Genomic DNA, 14,817 nt, shown 5'->3' on the forward strand with positions numbered 1-14,817 from the left:
ACCTAAGTATACAACAAAACCCATAAAAACCCAAACTTAAGAAGTGTAGGTAATGTACCATATGTGAGATTAGCACAATATATGGGTCGAACCACAACTAGGCATAGACTGTATACCTATGCTTAATTATGGTTAGACCGACATACAAATAATCTTGGATATAGTCGTTGATAGACTAAACTGTATAGATTCTCATAGAACTTAGAACCCAACGATTCAGGAAAGATAACACAGTTATCGCAAAAGAATGGAAGATCTTGGAAACAGCATAATAAAACCAATTACAGAGAAATATCATGTTGAACCACCCTCTAACTAGATCAATGAAACTTATTTTCCCAAGACTTCCACACACCTATTTTCTTTAAACCCCAGCGAGTAACCCTAAAAGGTGAACGCTAAACTCTAGAGCCATTCGATTCATCATAAGAATCCTTCAAGAACCATTCTGAGTCCTCCGAGGAATATGATCCTACTGGGGGGAGAGAAATCCCACTAAATAAGAAGAATAGATCTCGCAGTATAAGATTAAGAATGCTTAAACTTACTATAAAGGAACCGAAAAAAGCTAGAGTTTATCACTATGGAATAAGCTGTACTATCAGTCAAATCATTTCAACTTTTTTAGAAGGTCCTCACATCAAATACAACTATGAAGGGTTGTGGATCAGATACCATTCCACTTTAAGGTCAGAAATCACCATGGGCTTCACAACTTATATACAAAACAAGGGAAAGCAAAGTATCTTATAAGGCTAAAATAAATAACTGTTTAATGATTCGATTCACTCTTCTTAAAGCTAATTACTTTTTAGCAATACCTAACCTATAATCGTGGATCTTCAGGACGGATTATCGTGTAGGGCATTAGTTAGATTTTAAAATCTATTATGAGTAACTCATTGTAAAGCTGTCCATCAACCTTAAATTGATAAGTAGCACATAAATTTTTATGTAATAAACTACGAACATTCGAAATGAGCAACTCATTGTAACATCGCCCATCAGCCTAAAATTGATAAGCAGTACATACATTTTTATGTAATAATACTACGAACATTTGAAATGAGGAACTCATTGTAACATCGTCCATCAGCCTTAAATTGATAAGTAGTAAATACATTCATATATAATAATACTACGAACATTCGAAAAAAAAGGAAAATCCTAAGCATAGAGTTATATGAGAGTAACACTAAACATTTATAGGATAGAACGGTGTCTTATTAACCTGCCTCCAGTAAATAGTTATACGACAGTATCTTGTTAACCTACCTTCTAAGGTATAAAAAGCAGGATAAATCACACCGTAAACGTTCGATAGAGAATACCTAACAATATTGGTACACATCCCATTCGATAGGGAGAGGCGCAAAGAATATGGCAGTATACAATAGATATCATATAGAGTAAGAAAACCATAGTACCTACATATGGTACAATCTTACTCTAAAACCATATAGGCCTAAAATACTTTTATAACTACATATTATTACGTATAAAAAGTATTTTCAAACTATAAAATATATGAAGTCACCAACATTATGTTGAATTTTTAAAACCACATGTATTCCTAGGAAACTTTGAGGTAGAAGATTGCACACCCTGAAGTAGAGGTAAATCAATGGAGCTACTGGAAGCTTAGTATCATTTATTGTTATGTCTAACTATCGAGGCACCTTTTGTATTAAAGATTCTAATAAAACATATTCCGATGTAATATTTTTATCCATAATGGAAGTGATATTCATGGCACATATTGTTTTGTACTATTCAGTGTATGTCCAATATCTGTGACCCAATATTCTAACATCCCACCGCTCGACAATTCTGTCATTGGTCGAGGGTGTGACACTTCAACATCTGTTGATATATAATAAACGAACAAACAAACAATGCAATAACATAATAACTGTCTAAGCTACTCTACATGTCTAACAACTCACTACAACATGTCCACATCATACAACGGGCTCATACTACACTCTACGTTACAACTGGAAGATCACCAAATGAATTCATAGTTGTATGTAGTCAGAGATAAGATAGTTGAATAGATGATACCACTTTAAAACCACAACCAAACAAGGAACATGCAAAAAATTCTAGATCAATAACTCTCATGCTATCTTATATGAGTACAGACAACCCCTACGACTATCATTACGACGATCACCAATCCTATTGATACTCTAACCAACATACCACCATTCCTTTATATCTTATCATGCAAGGGTATTCATTATAACACATAGTATAGTGAGAAAACTCACATTAGCTAAACAACAAAAGCTTAATAGCGACCTTAGCAACAAAACAACTAATGCAAGCTGCCTAATGTCAAATCGAGACCATCCCTTAGTCAAATACATACTTATACTCATGTTTGACCAAAAGTCAATCTAGTCAAAAGTCAACAGTCAACGTTCAAACCTCCGCGTCGTGGCCAACCAATGACTACATTGTGGCTGCTGCACGACAAGACACTCGAGGTCGAAACCCATCACCGTTTGTGATGTTAACCACCCACCACAACGTTGTGAATATTCAAAATAACTTAATAGGTTAAGCACTTAACCCTTAATCTCGAGAGCTCAAAAGCTCAGATCTGGCGACTCTAATGGTCTTAATGGATAAATTTTCCAACTTTATCAATTCTCATGTCTCATATAAACCTAACTTCAAAGTAAACCAAGAGACATGCTTGACCTCAAGAGGGAGCATGCAAACACACCTTTCCTTCAACACTCAAGCCCAGAAGTTACTTGGGTCACTTAAATGGTCCATGAGTTCCTCAACTCCAAGGATATCTAAGAAAAGGACTCAAAACCACCCAAAAAGGTGCATAAACTTAGTTTATACTTCCAATGACACATAAATCTGAAGTAGATGATGGATCTAAGCTAGCTCCTTGCTTCCTTGCACCAAAGAGTTCCTTCTTCCTTAAGCTTCACAAAATCAACAAAATAAGCTCAAAAACCAAGTATGAAGGCTAGGGTTTGGTTGGGTAACGTTGTTAGATGATGTAGGCTACCAAATGAGGCAACCTTAGTCAGGGGCGGAGCATGAACAATTACTTTTTTTTACCGGGGGGGGGGGGGGGGGGGGGGCGAAAGTATAAATTCTTTTTGTTAAAGAATCCTACTTTTATTTCCTTATATTAGAACATTATACTTTCTAATTTTTCTTATTAAGTCTACTTCTACAAATCTACCAAATTATAGCATTGTACTTTCAATTAATTTCTTATCAAACAATGTAATTTGAGAAATACATCAAATTACAACAATAACTATTGATTACTATTTGAATAACATTATTATAATTAGATTAATTTTTTAAAGTACAATTTTGTAATATGAAGAAATGGAATTGGAAAATTTTGTCACATTTATGAAAAATATCATGTTTAAATTAGAAAAAAAAATAAAGAACACACCTATACTCCAGACTCTAGTGAAAATGGCAAGATCTTTTTCTCACCGAATCTACGAGCTTTAGCAGCACAAACCTATTTTAAAAAATAGTTAGTTTCATAAACAAAGAACAAAATTTGTTTTAAAAACAATAAAAACCTTAATGTCAACACGAAGCTTGTTTAGAATCAAGGTAACCAATGATTCATTATCCACATCTTCAACAACAATTAGTTATGGTCTTTGTTTTTTTAATTAAAAAAAAATAAAAACATCAATACATAACCGCATAACATATTTCAAAATGAAATAATCATTTTCAATACATTTAGGAATTGGGACTCTTTACCTTCCCCGAATGATAACTTCAACTCTCATCAAAATCCTTTTTTTCTTCTTTTGAAACCGTAATCCCTAAATCCCACTTGATTTCCTTTTTCTACCCATCTCACATACATGATCGATTCCAGCGAGGAGGTAAGTAGTAGAGCTGTCGGCGGTGATTACAGATTGTCGATTGGGAGGTGCCGAGGTGGACAAGTGCTCCAGCGAACAACGAAGGAGGAAGCGACTGCGAGGGTTAGATGGTCGATGACTTTGGTTCAATTTGGACAATTAGAGAGCAGGGGCAGGCCAAACTTTTTATTTCTAGGCTTAATCTGTGTAAAATTTATTGGGCTATGAGTACTACTAAGAAAAAAAATCAATTGTGGGGGGGGGGCTCCTGGTCTTAAAGATGCTCCGCCTCTGACCTTAGGAGTAGAGCCATTAAATAATGATCAAAATCCGAGATCTATGGTTTTGAACCATATCTACCACCATGTCATGGGCCAACTTTAGAAGACATAGTGACCACTTAAATTACATGGTTGCGCCGTGGTGGTTCCCCATCACCACACCGTGGTCAGTCAAAACCGAAAAACTTCAAAGCTTAAAATATATAACCCATAAGAATAATACCGAAAAAGCAGATGTCACAGATTAAATTGATTTTCTCGCACGCTTTATATCCATTTGCATGTAAAATTTAGGAGTGGGTAAAAAAGAAACCTAACCTAGAATCGAAACTTTGTATCCCTCAATTCACGTTGTTTTAAATAACCAACAGTTTAGTTTTTGGTTTCACGAAAACCAAAATTTTAGGTTCCATCTTTTTCAAGTCATCATGCAAAACAAAAAATTACAGCTGGGTATAAACAATAGCTGTTTACTCGATCAAATAACTTATAGGTAAGTAAATTCCAGATGATATCTCAAAATAATTGTTGATCAAACATATAAAAAATAAAATTCAAAAAAGACACACATACAAAAAATAAAGGCAAAACAAAACATAAACAAAAAATAATTTTGAAGCTATAAACAAACTTTTTCTTGTTCAGTTTCTATTTTATACATAGAATGTCTATTTTTTTCCCCTTTTATGGTTTAAACTTGTTTTATGACAAGTATCTCCTTTTGTAAAACGTTTTATAAAGTGAAGTTTGTGGGAATATTTTGCAAAGAAAGTATATTTTTAAAGCATTTTGTTCCTTATAGAAAATTTTACTTTACAACTTTATATAAATAAGAAAAAAGAAAGATTAAAAAAATATATATTATGACATTTACATGACAACTTTATCGAAATAAGACACGTACGTTTAATTTCATTGATATATATATATATATATATATATATATATATATATATATATATATATATATATATATATATATATATATATACACATGACTGTTTCATTTGACAGTGTAAATACCATAACAATTCTTCTTTTTAGTTTTGCTTAAAAACTTTATTAATTTAGCATATACGTTGTAGGAGTTAAATATGAATAGGTAAAAAACCCCAACCTCGAAAAAAGTTATTAAAGAAACAGAGCAAAACCCAGAGACGTACATGGTGGAATAGTATATGGAGTATGGCCCCAGATACGAGGTTACCCACGTTAGTTGTTTGTTTGCTGTAAAAAATAAAAAGTTGTACAATTAAATTTAAATTTGTCATGTAACATTTTAACTACCTCAATTTTGGAATAAACTTTATAATTTTATCCAGATGTTAAATATATTTATTAAATGATAGATTGCAGAAAATAATAACATATTTTACTTTCTTTATCTGTATAAGGAAATATATTTTATTTTTATTCATAATAATTTTGTATTTATTCTAATAACATATATGGATTGACAATTTTTGTTAATAAATTTATCATCCAAAAAAAGTTACCGAAGGATTGGAAACCATGTTACCAAGTACCAACAAGGAGGCCAAAATTTACAGCTAATAAATAGCCTAATAATATTAATACTGTAATAATAGAGTGAAAAACAGGAAAAAACCAAAATTAAATTGGTCAAAGGTGTTGAGGTTGTGATAATGTGATTTAAATTTGACCGACATGATTTTAACGGAGTGGCCGAGCATCCTGGGTCTCACGTGACTGGTGTCACGATATACGAGGTTAACCATGTGCTGAGTCAGCATTGCTTCGAGTTCACTCATTGGACCATTGTCTCTCACCCTTCACTTACGTGTCAACATCTATCGAGATGCCGCGAGCTGTTCTTTTCCGGTCTGTCGTCGGAATCTTTTACCTCCGAACACCGCCGATACTTTTACCTCACCAATTACCAAACCATCAAATTTTACAAATCAGCTAAACTTTTACTTTACCTTTGCTCAAAATTTTGAACTCCAATAATCAATAGTTGAATACATACATAATTGATAAATAAAATAAAACAAGAATCCGCAACTGTAATTGTTGATCATTTTTCCTTTCTATTTTTTAAGATAATCTTCCAAGAAATGAGTATTATGATTTACAGTATTTTATACTATGGAATAAGACGATTGCTTCCGTTTAATTTTCAAGTCCCGTCGCTACTTTTAGCTCGTCGGTTTAAGATATTTTTGGGTCCTTTTAATTATTAGTATATTTTAAATTAAAGAAATATTTATAATTAATTGAGTACGTTGGAGTCGGATCCTATAAAACTCTAAATTTCTCTTCTCTTGTCATTTCAACTTCCAAATTCTTTTGGTCTTCTTTTCATATTCTCTCTCTCTTTCTATATCTCTTGCTTCTTTAAGAACAAAATCTACCCACTTGCATTCGCCATTGATGCACCCCAAACAACTTCAAGCTTCACACACCCATATCGTATGTGTCTTCTTTTTCGTAAAAGAACTCTCTTTTACCAATTAATCAGCTTTTCCTTTAAGGGTCTTCTTTTTGAAGAATTTTTATTCGATTCTTGATTCTGGCTGAAGCTTCTTTCTGACTAAAGATCCTAACTTTCAGTCGTTTCTAAAGAAATCTTTCTGCGGGTTCTTTTGGATGCGAGTTTGAGTTAATTTGTATGTAAGATGGATAGCTACGATATGTTACGTCCGATCAAGTACACTCAACACAAAAACGTTACAACAATGGTGGCTGCTAACCCATTAATGGCGGTCAAATCTAAGAAGTTCTCTGATCGGCAAACGGCGTCGTTGCCAAAAGTTGTACGAATATCGATGACTGACCCTGATGCTACCGACTCCTCCAGTGACGATGAAGACGAGTTGTTTGGACGGCGTCGGGTGAAGAAGTATGTCAATGAGGTTAATATTCAAACCTCGTTAAAAACAGCAGTGGCTGCCGTCGGTGGTCGGAAAAAGACAGCGAGAAACGGTGAAGGGTCTCTTCAAGCTAAACAAAAGGCGATGAAGGCTGCCGGTGCTCCAGCAGTGCCGGCGGGGGGTATTAGAAAGTTCCGGGGAGTACGACAAAGGCCATGGGGGAAATGGGCGGCTGAAATTAGGGACCCAGCTAGACGTGTACGGCTGTGGCTGGGTACTTATGATACAGCGGAGGAAGCTGCTATGGTGTACGACAATGCCGCTATTAAACTACGTGGGCCCGACGCTTTAACCAATTTTGTGACGCCGCCGGCCAAAGAAACTACGCCGGAGATTAACGTTCCGTCAACGTCCGGTTATGAGTCAGGCGAAGAGTCAAACAACCTTCCATCTCCGACATCAGTGTTACGGTTCGAAAGCGAGAGCAACTCAAAAGAAGGACTTGAACCGGTCAAGGAAGCCGAGGAGTGTCAATCAGACAATGGGTCGGGTCAGGAGAGATTTGACTATGAAATGATCCATGAACTTGGAGCGGGTGAATTAGGAGATTTCACAATGGATCAATTAGAAATGGATGATCCATTCTTGGATAATCTATTCGACTTCCCAACCCGTGACCAGCTCCACTTTGATGACGAATCACCATTCCTAAAATACTCTCCAATCGACGAGTTCGACTTACCCGACCCGATCCATATTGAAAACGAAGCCCCATCATCAGAGTTTGTAACAGACGATAATTTTGCGACACTACCATTTGAAGACACCCAAATATGGTGCAATGATGCTACCAACAATTCATTATGGGACGAAGACTTTGGAATCTGTAATGATATGATGCTGGATGTTACTTCATCATCGATACTGAAGGTTGATGACTACTTTCAAGATATTACTGGCGATTTTCTTCCTGCTGATGTTCTGATGACAGGATGTTTTTAAAACATAAGCATCCCTCCGTTGGATGGTTCATACTTGATACTTGATATGCCATCCAACAAATTTTGCACCGATACATGAAACGGTTATCATAATAGTAATGTTACCATCTATATATTTATTAATTAATTAGGAAATTTTCTTTTAATTTATGTATCTCTGAAAACGGAGATTTGAGTGAGCTCTTTGTTTGGAAGGATAATAATACGTATAATATTTCTAAAAGCCCCTGTTTTTTTTTTTTTTTTTTCTATTTCTATTATTTAAAAGTTGATGATATCCTGAAAAAAAAAGTTGTATTTACATCGTGTATAAAGCAATAATAACTATAGAAGCTTGTATTAAGTGAATATTTTAGGTGTATTCATCACACGGGCAGGCGTGATTTGCGCTGCGGGCGATTTTAGTTTGACCGGTCTATTAGAATTTAGAAAGCTTTTTAGTTTTAGTGGCCGATTTAATATAATTGCACGCGGGGCGGGTCGGACCGGGTTCTCACATGTTCTATGGAAGTCTATAAAGGCAGAAAGTAATGAGAACCCGAGGGAGTGGGAACGAACTTGTTTCTCATGTTTAAAGCTGATTTACAGAAATCGCTCACTTTGATATAATAAAATTATTGCATTACATTTATGAATTTTTTAATAAAAAGTTAATCTGGGCTTTTCATAAGAAAATGACATACTTATAATAACTAAAGGAAGTTTTGTTTTCAAATTCTAGTTAAATATCATCCCTTTTAAAGCTAACAAATTAAAGTTATGTAACGATTATACGTGGTAAATGTAAAAAGCGTTTTTACTTCAAACGTGTTACACTGTATGATTTGTCAGATTGAGTTTTAGCTCATAAATATTATTTATTTATTTATTTTAATTTTCTAAAACACATGATTTGGAGAATAAAACATTCTATAAGTTATAATCAGACTTAAATACAATTCAAATAACTTTTCAAATCTAACTTAAATCATTTATAACAAAAAATTAATTGGTGATGGGATAGGGGCATACAAATGCATGGTTGGCATTGTCTCCAAGTGATGGTACATGAAAAGGAATTTTTGCATCATAATATCACTTTCATTGAATTCTCTCAGCATAGAATTATAATTTTCAAAAGCACTTTTCTAAAGTCAAATTAACCCCTTTCACCGATAATTGACCACGTTAAATTTCCAAAATTGGATCATAGAATAACTTGAATGTCAAAATTAGTATCAACTTTTTAAATGAAATATAGTATAATTTAAAGAATATCAACACAGTCACTGAGCAAAGTCTTTGATGATAGATCATGTTCTTTCTTTATTAGTAGAGTACTATCTTATTAGTTTTGTGATATTTTATATTTACGTTGACACTATAATAATTTTATCCATATAATATATGATCGGATAATTAATGAGTTTAATGATATTTAGATACGATCGTGTGTTAATTTATAAATTCAACAACAAAAGTTGGCTCTCAAAAGAGAAATACAATGCTGACACCTGAAGTCTGAGAGCATTAACAAATAACAACCACATATGTCACATGTGCAACTCCTCTGTATATCCTCAAACAGAAGAAAACTACTTTGTACTCTATAAATAACATGTCATCAAAAACATTATATGTTGTTTAGCTTTCACTTCACATACAAGTACATAACATCTTTTGATTAGTATCTTCAGCCGGAGGATAAAAATTAATCATAGTTACCTCATTTCATATTCTCATGGGATCTCACTCGCATGTCTTTGTCCAAGCAATTAATTTACTCTGTGATTACCATCTAAAATTGATGCGATAAAATATATTATAATAAGAATACTTGGAAATTACATGGCTTTTGTTTGGAAGAAATAATTGTAGTAGGTTGCATGTCATGTGGGGTTTATGACAAACCTTAATTCTCACTCAAAGGTGTGTTTCTCCATCACAAGAATGAATGAATGAAAAACAAATCAAACATTCCCTCATTATTATGTCCCAATCTACATTTAAATTTCAGTTGATAAACCGCTTGTTCGAATGACACCCAAAATAATAATATTTATCCATGACCCTGTAATGAATCTTTCATAATTATTTATAATATCCACAAATTTAAAGATATTAAAATTAAAAGTTGAATTCATCACTGTCCCTTGGTTATATAGAGAAAAGCCCAATCAAGTGATTAATGTCGAGTATATATATATATATATATATATATATATATATATATATATATATATATATATATATATATATATATATATATATATATATATATATATATATATATATATATATATATATATATTAGTTTATAACCGTGAGAAACACGGTTATAAAATTAATTAAATTTTCATATTAAAAAATTAAAATTATTAATCAATTATTTTAAATAAATTATTACTTAAGAGATATTTTTTATTATATAAAATTATAATTGTTGATTTAAATAAATACTTGAAGTTATATCATCTTATAATCTGTATTAATTTTATTTTATTTTTCAATCTAATGTTATGAATTTAATATAATTAGAGTGGAAACTTTAAATTTTAAAATTTAAAATGGATAATCAATTATTAATTAGTGTAATTATAGTGGAAATTTAAATTTTGAAATTTAAATTGGATAATTAATAGGTTGACAAATGGCATGATTGGTGATATATAACATTAATGAGGAGCTCTAATTATATGACACTTGTCAATAAGAGATTAAACATATTCTTTTATTAGAATGTGGATATATATATATATATATATATATATATATATATATATATATATATATATATATATATATTATTTACATTTTTGTGATTAAGTACTTAAGAAACTCGTTATCAAAACTCTTACTGAAGGACAAAGACACAATTGACTGACTTGCACCTGAGTCAAAAAGCACAAGAGCAGGCAAGAAATTCACTAAGAAGGTACCTAGCAGAATCATAAAGATAAGCATACCATAAAATAATTTAGCAAAATAATAAATGAAAGATACCAGTAACGGCGTCTTGCACCACCCTGGTCTCCTCTAATGTGAGCTGGAAAGCACAATTATTACCCCTCGGGAGCTCCGACCTGCCTTGGCATCCATCCGTGATCCTCAAAGTACTTGGGGCTAGAGCCTGCATCGGCCTCGAAGCAAGCAAGGGACATTTGGCCTTTACATGGCCCACCTAATCACAATGGTAACAAATCCCGGTGCTCGGTTCCGGTGCCTGCTGGTGACAATCTCTCGCATAATGCCCCTTTTGCTACATTTGTGGCATACAAAAGAAGATCGACAAGCACCCTCATGAACCTTACCGCACTTTCCACAAATGCGGCCCCTATGTCCTCTAGACCGTGCATTAGTGGGCTTGAATCGCTTTGCTACAGGCTGTGACTAAACATTAGCATGCCTTTGTTACTTCGTCTAGGTCTCTATCTCAACTCTCGCCTCATCGTGCCATTTTGGTATGCTCTGAAGCAACAAACTCGGGACAGAATAAAGCCTTCTCGGTAAACATCTTCGTAATCTTTGTCACCGTCTTCATAGTTTGTTTCAAATCCTGGTACTCCCGAGCCAATCTTTCCCTCTCCACCAGCCTAACTGGACCGCCTCGCAGGACATGATACATATATGAGCCTTTAGCCTGACTGGACTGCCTCGCAAGGCCTACAACCTATCTGGAGCGCTCTCTGGGCCTTCGGACTGAATGGACCTCCCCAAGTATCTTGGCCTTTAACACAAAACATGATCGCCTCAACCCAACAAACCATAACATGTCAATATATACGATAACAATCAATAACCAACAACACATATAATCATACATATCTACCAATCTAATGCATACACAGTGAACACATGTAATCATACAGATCTACCACTCTAATGCATACTCAGCATAATATCAATCCAATAGACCAAGATAGAAAATCCAATGGGCCGGCCTTGGTGCCTTCGACCCACAGGTACAGTGAGGAAAACTCACCTCACAATCTGAAATGATAGCAGAAAGGAACGCTGGTCTAAATATAAACTCTACAAGTCACTTATACACCAAACAATGACCTAGTCTCAAACATGCTCAAAATACCAAAAGTACCCCTAGGTTAAACTTGGTCAAAATCCTTGTCAAGTTGTAACATCCAGGAATCAGGTATATCTAATTAATCCCTCTTCTTTTCCAAGCTGTCAAAATTAGTCCATGAGAGAATATTGTAGCAAATGAGTATGTTGGGCGTACTGAAGAGTATGCTGCATGTACTCATGAGCGTACTTTTGACGCGGATGTTACCCAGTACGTTGGGCGTACTGGGCTCAGACATGAAATCCTAAATGAGACTTGAGCACTATAAAAGGAATGCTATGGCCTCCATCCCAACCACTATTTCAAGTGAGTGAAACCCTAAAAGAGCTAAGCCTTCATTTTAGAGCTTGTGTGTGCGAGTTTGAACTTGATAAAGTGTTCTTGTGAGATTTTGAAGAGAAGAATGGTCATTGTAGAAGCTAGATTTGAAGTGCAAGCCTTGGATATGAGCTTTTCAGAGGTTGGAGCATCTTCTGGAGGTAAAAAGCTCAAAGCTTTCTTAACCTTTTTTGGATTTGTGCATTATGGAACATTTTTAGGGTTTTTGTCCCAAAGGTGGAGACTTTATGAGTAAATGGTCTCCATAAGCCTTGATCTGACCCATTTTAGTATAAAATGTGTTGTAGATCTATAAAAATCCAATCATGATCGTTAATATTGAGTCATGCAAGAGATAAGAGCTTAATGAGGATAGAGGATAATAGTTTGGAGTGATTTGTGACCTTTACAGCCATGCAAAGGCTTAAAGGCTTCGACTTTATGGGTTAAGAGGCATTAGAAGGACTAGATCTGGAATATGAGCTTGTGTCTTAACCGTTTCAGACCAAAAACCATTAAGAGCATAAAACTGGGACTTACGTTGGGCATAAATCCCAGTACACGTCGCGTAGGGGGTCGAGTACTCCGATTCTGGAGGACCGCAGAGTACGCCCCGTGTACAGAGCTGGTGCACGCAACGTAACTCCCTACAGTTGACTTTCGTTGACTCTTAGGGTATGAACCATCCTTTTTCTTGATAAAAAGGATCGGCGCTCCCCACGGTGAGCTACTCGGTCTAATAAACCCCTTCCTCAGCAACTCTTGAAGCTGCGAGGATAACTCCTGCATCTCTAGCGGCGCAAGGCGATAAGGCGCCTTGGAGATAGGTGCTGCCCCCGGAATCAAATTGATGCGGAACTCAACCTGCCTCTCGGGAGGCACACCCGGCAACCCCTCGGGGAAAACATCCAGGAATTTGAACACTATCGGAACATCATCAATCGAAGTCGGCCTCTCGGCAGCCACTCACGCATCCAACACATAGGCTACAAACCCACTGCAACCTTGCTGTAAACTCTGTCTCGCTCTAGCAGCCGAACAGAATGCTCACCCAGAACGGGTACCCTCGCCATAAATCGTAAGAACTCCCCCAATAGGGTCTCGTATGGTCACCAGCTATCGCTCGCAGTCGATAACCGCTCCAAACTTGCTCAACCAGTCCATGCCCACGATGACACAGACATCTCTCATCGCAATCGGGACTAAATCAATCGGAAACTCACCGTCGAAAATCTCGAGCACACAACCTCGAATCACATCAGTGGCATACACCGCTCGCTCATCAGCTATGGAAACTCGTAGAGGTCGACTCAACGCCTCTCGCTGGGTACTGATGTGCTGACTAAAAGCTAAAGACACAAATGACCGACTCACACTCGAGTCAAATAACACCAAAGCAGGTACATAACTCACAAGATAAGTACCTACGCATATCGCAATATAAGCACAATATTTCATAACTCAGCATAAATAAAAGAAAGAATACATACCAGCCACAACATCGGGCACTGCGCGGACCTCCTATGCTATCAACTGGAAGGTTCTCCCATGAGCCTTCGGTGCCTCGGACTTCATCGGTCGGGCCTCAGTAGCTCGGGCAGCAGGTGCAGATCCCTGTGTCGATCCCTGTCGCAGCTGATGGCACTCGGCCTTCCGATGGCCGGTCTGGTTGCAATGGAAGCAAACCATGAATCCCTGGGGACAATCCCTCGCATAGTGCCCCTCCTTCCCACACTTGTAACACACCCCAGCTCTGCACACTCCCTCATGGCTCTTGCTGCACTTCCCACAAGTGCGGCCCTTCGGACCCCCAGATCTCGAATCAGCGGGCTTTGCCCGCTTGGCTGACGGTTGCGCCTATACCGGTCGCCTGTCCCTCCTCTGAGACTCGGCCTCCTCCCTAACCTGAGTCTCCAATCTTACGGGCATTTGCCTAGAGCTCGGCAAATGTCCGGTATGACGAGTTCGCCACGAACCCACGGATATCCCTCCTCAAAATGCTCAAGTATCGACTCATACGTGCCTACTCGGTCGACACGTGCTCAGGGAAAAACATCTCCCTCTCATGAAACATCCTCATAATCACCGTAACAGACTCAGTTCCCTTCTTGAGGGACAAGAACTACTGGGCTAGACGTTCTCTCTCCATAGGTGGAACATACTCATCTCGAAACATCGTGGTGAACCTCTCCCAGGTCACCGCAGTAAGCTCTGCCGTAGTGAAGTCTGCCGTCACAAACGTCCACCAGTCCTTCACCCCCAAGCGAAGCTGGTTCAGTGCAAACCGAACTCTCAAATGCCCCGGACACGAGCAAGTATAGAAACATCCCTCAATGTCCAAAATCCATGTCATTGCAGCGATCGGATCATGCGTCCTGTAGAACTCTGGTGGCTTCGTGTTGTTGAACTGGTACAGCAACGAGTCACCCCCTGCGGCCTCGCAGCAGCAAT

General features: G+C 36.6%; 1 protein-coding gene across 1 annotated transcript; it reads left to right on the forward strand.

Moving 5' to 3' along the window:
* The first annotated feature begins 6,453 nt into the window (after positions 1-6,453).
* On the forward strand, positions 6,454-8,167 carry LOC111888900 (ethylene-responsive transcription factor CRF4). Its single transcript, XM_023885038.3, has one exon. It carries the CDS (start codon positions 6,793-6,795, stop codon positions 7,987-7,989), a length of 1,197 nt encoding a protein of 398 aa, XP_023740806.1. The 5' UTR covers positions 6,454-6,792; the 3' UTR covers positions 7,990-8,167.
* Positions 8,168-14,817: the final 6,650 nt, after the last annotated feature.

The sequence above is a fragment of the Lactuca sativa genome, chromosome 2 (assembly GCF_002870075.4).
Source record: "Lactuca sativa cultivar Salinas chromosome 2, Lsat_Salinas_v11, whole genome shotgun sequence".
NCBI lineage: Eukaryota > Viridiplantae > Streptophyta > Magnoliopsida > Asterales > Asteraceae > Lactuca > Lactuca sativa.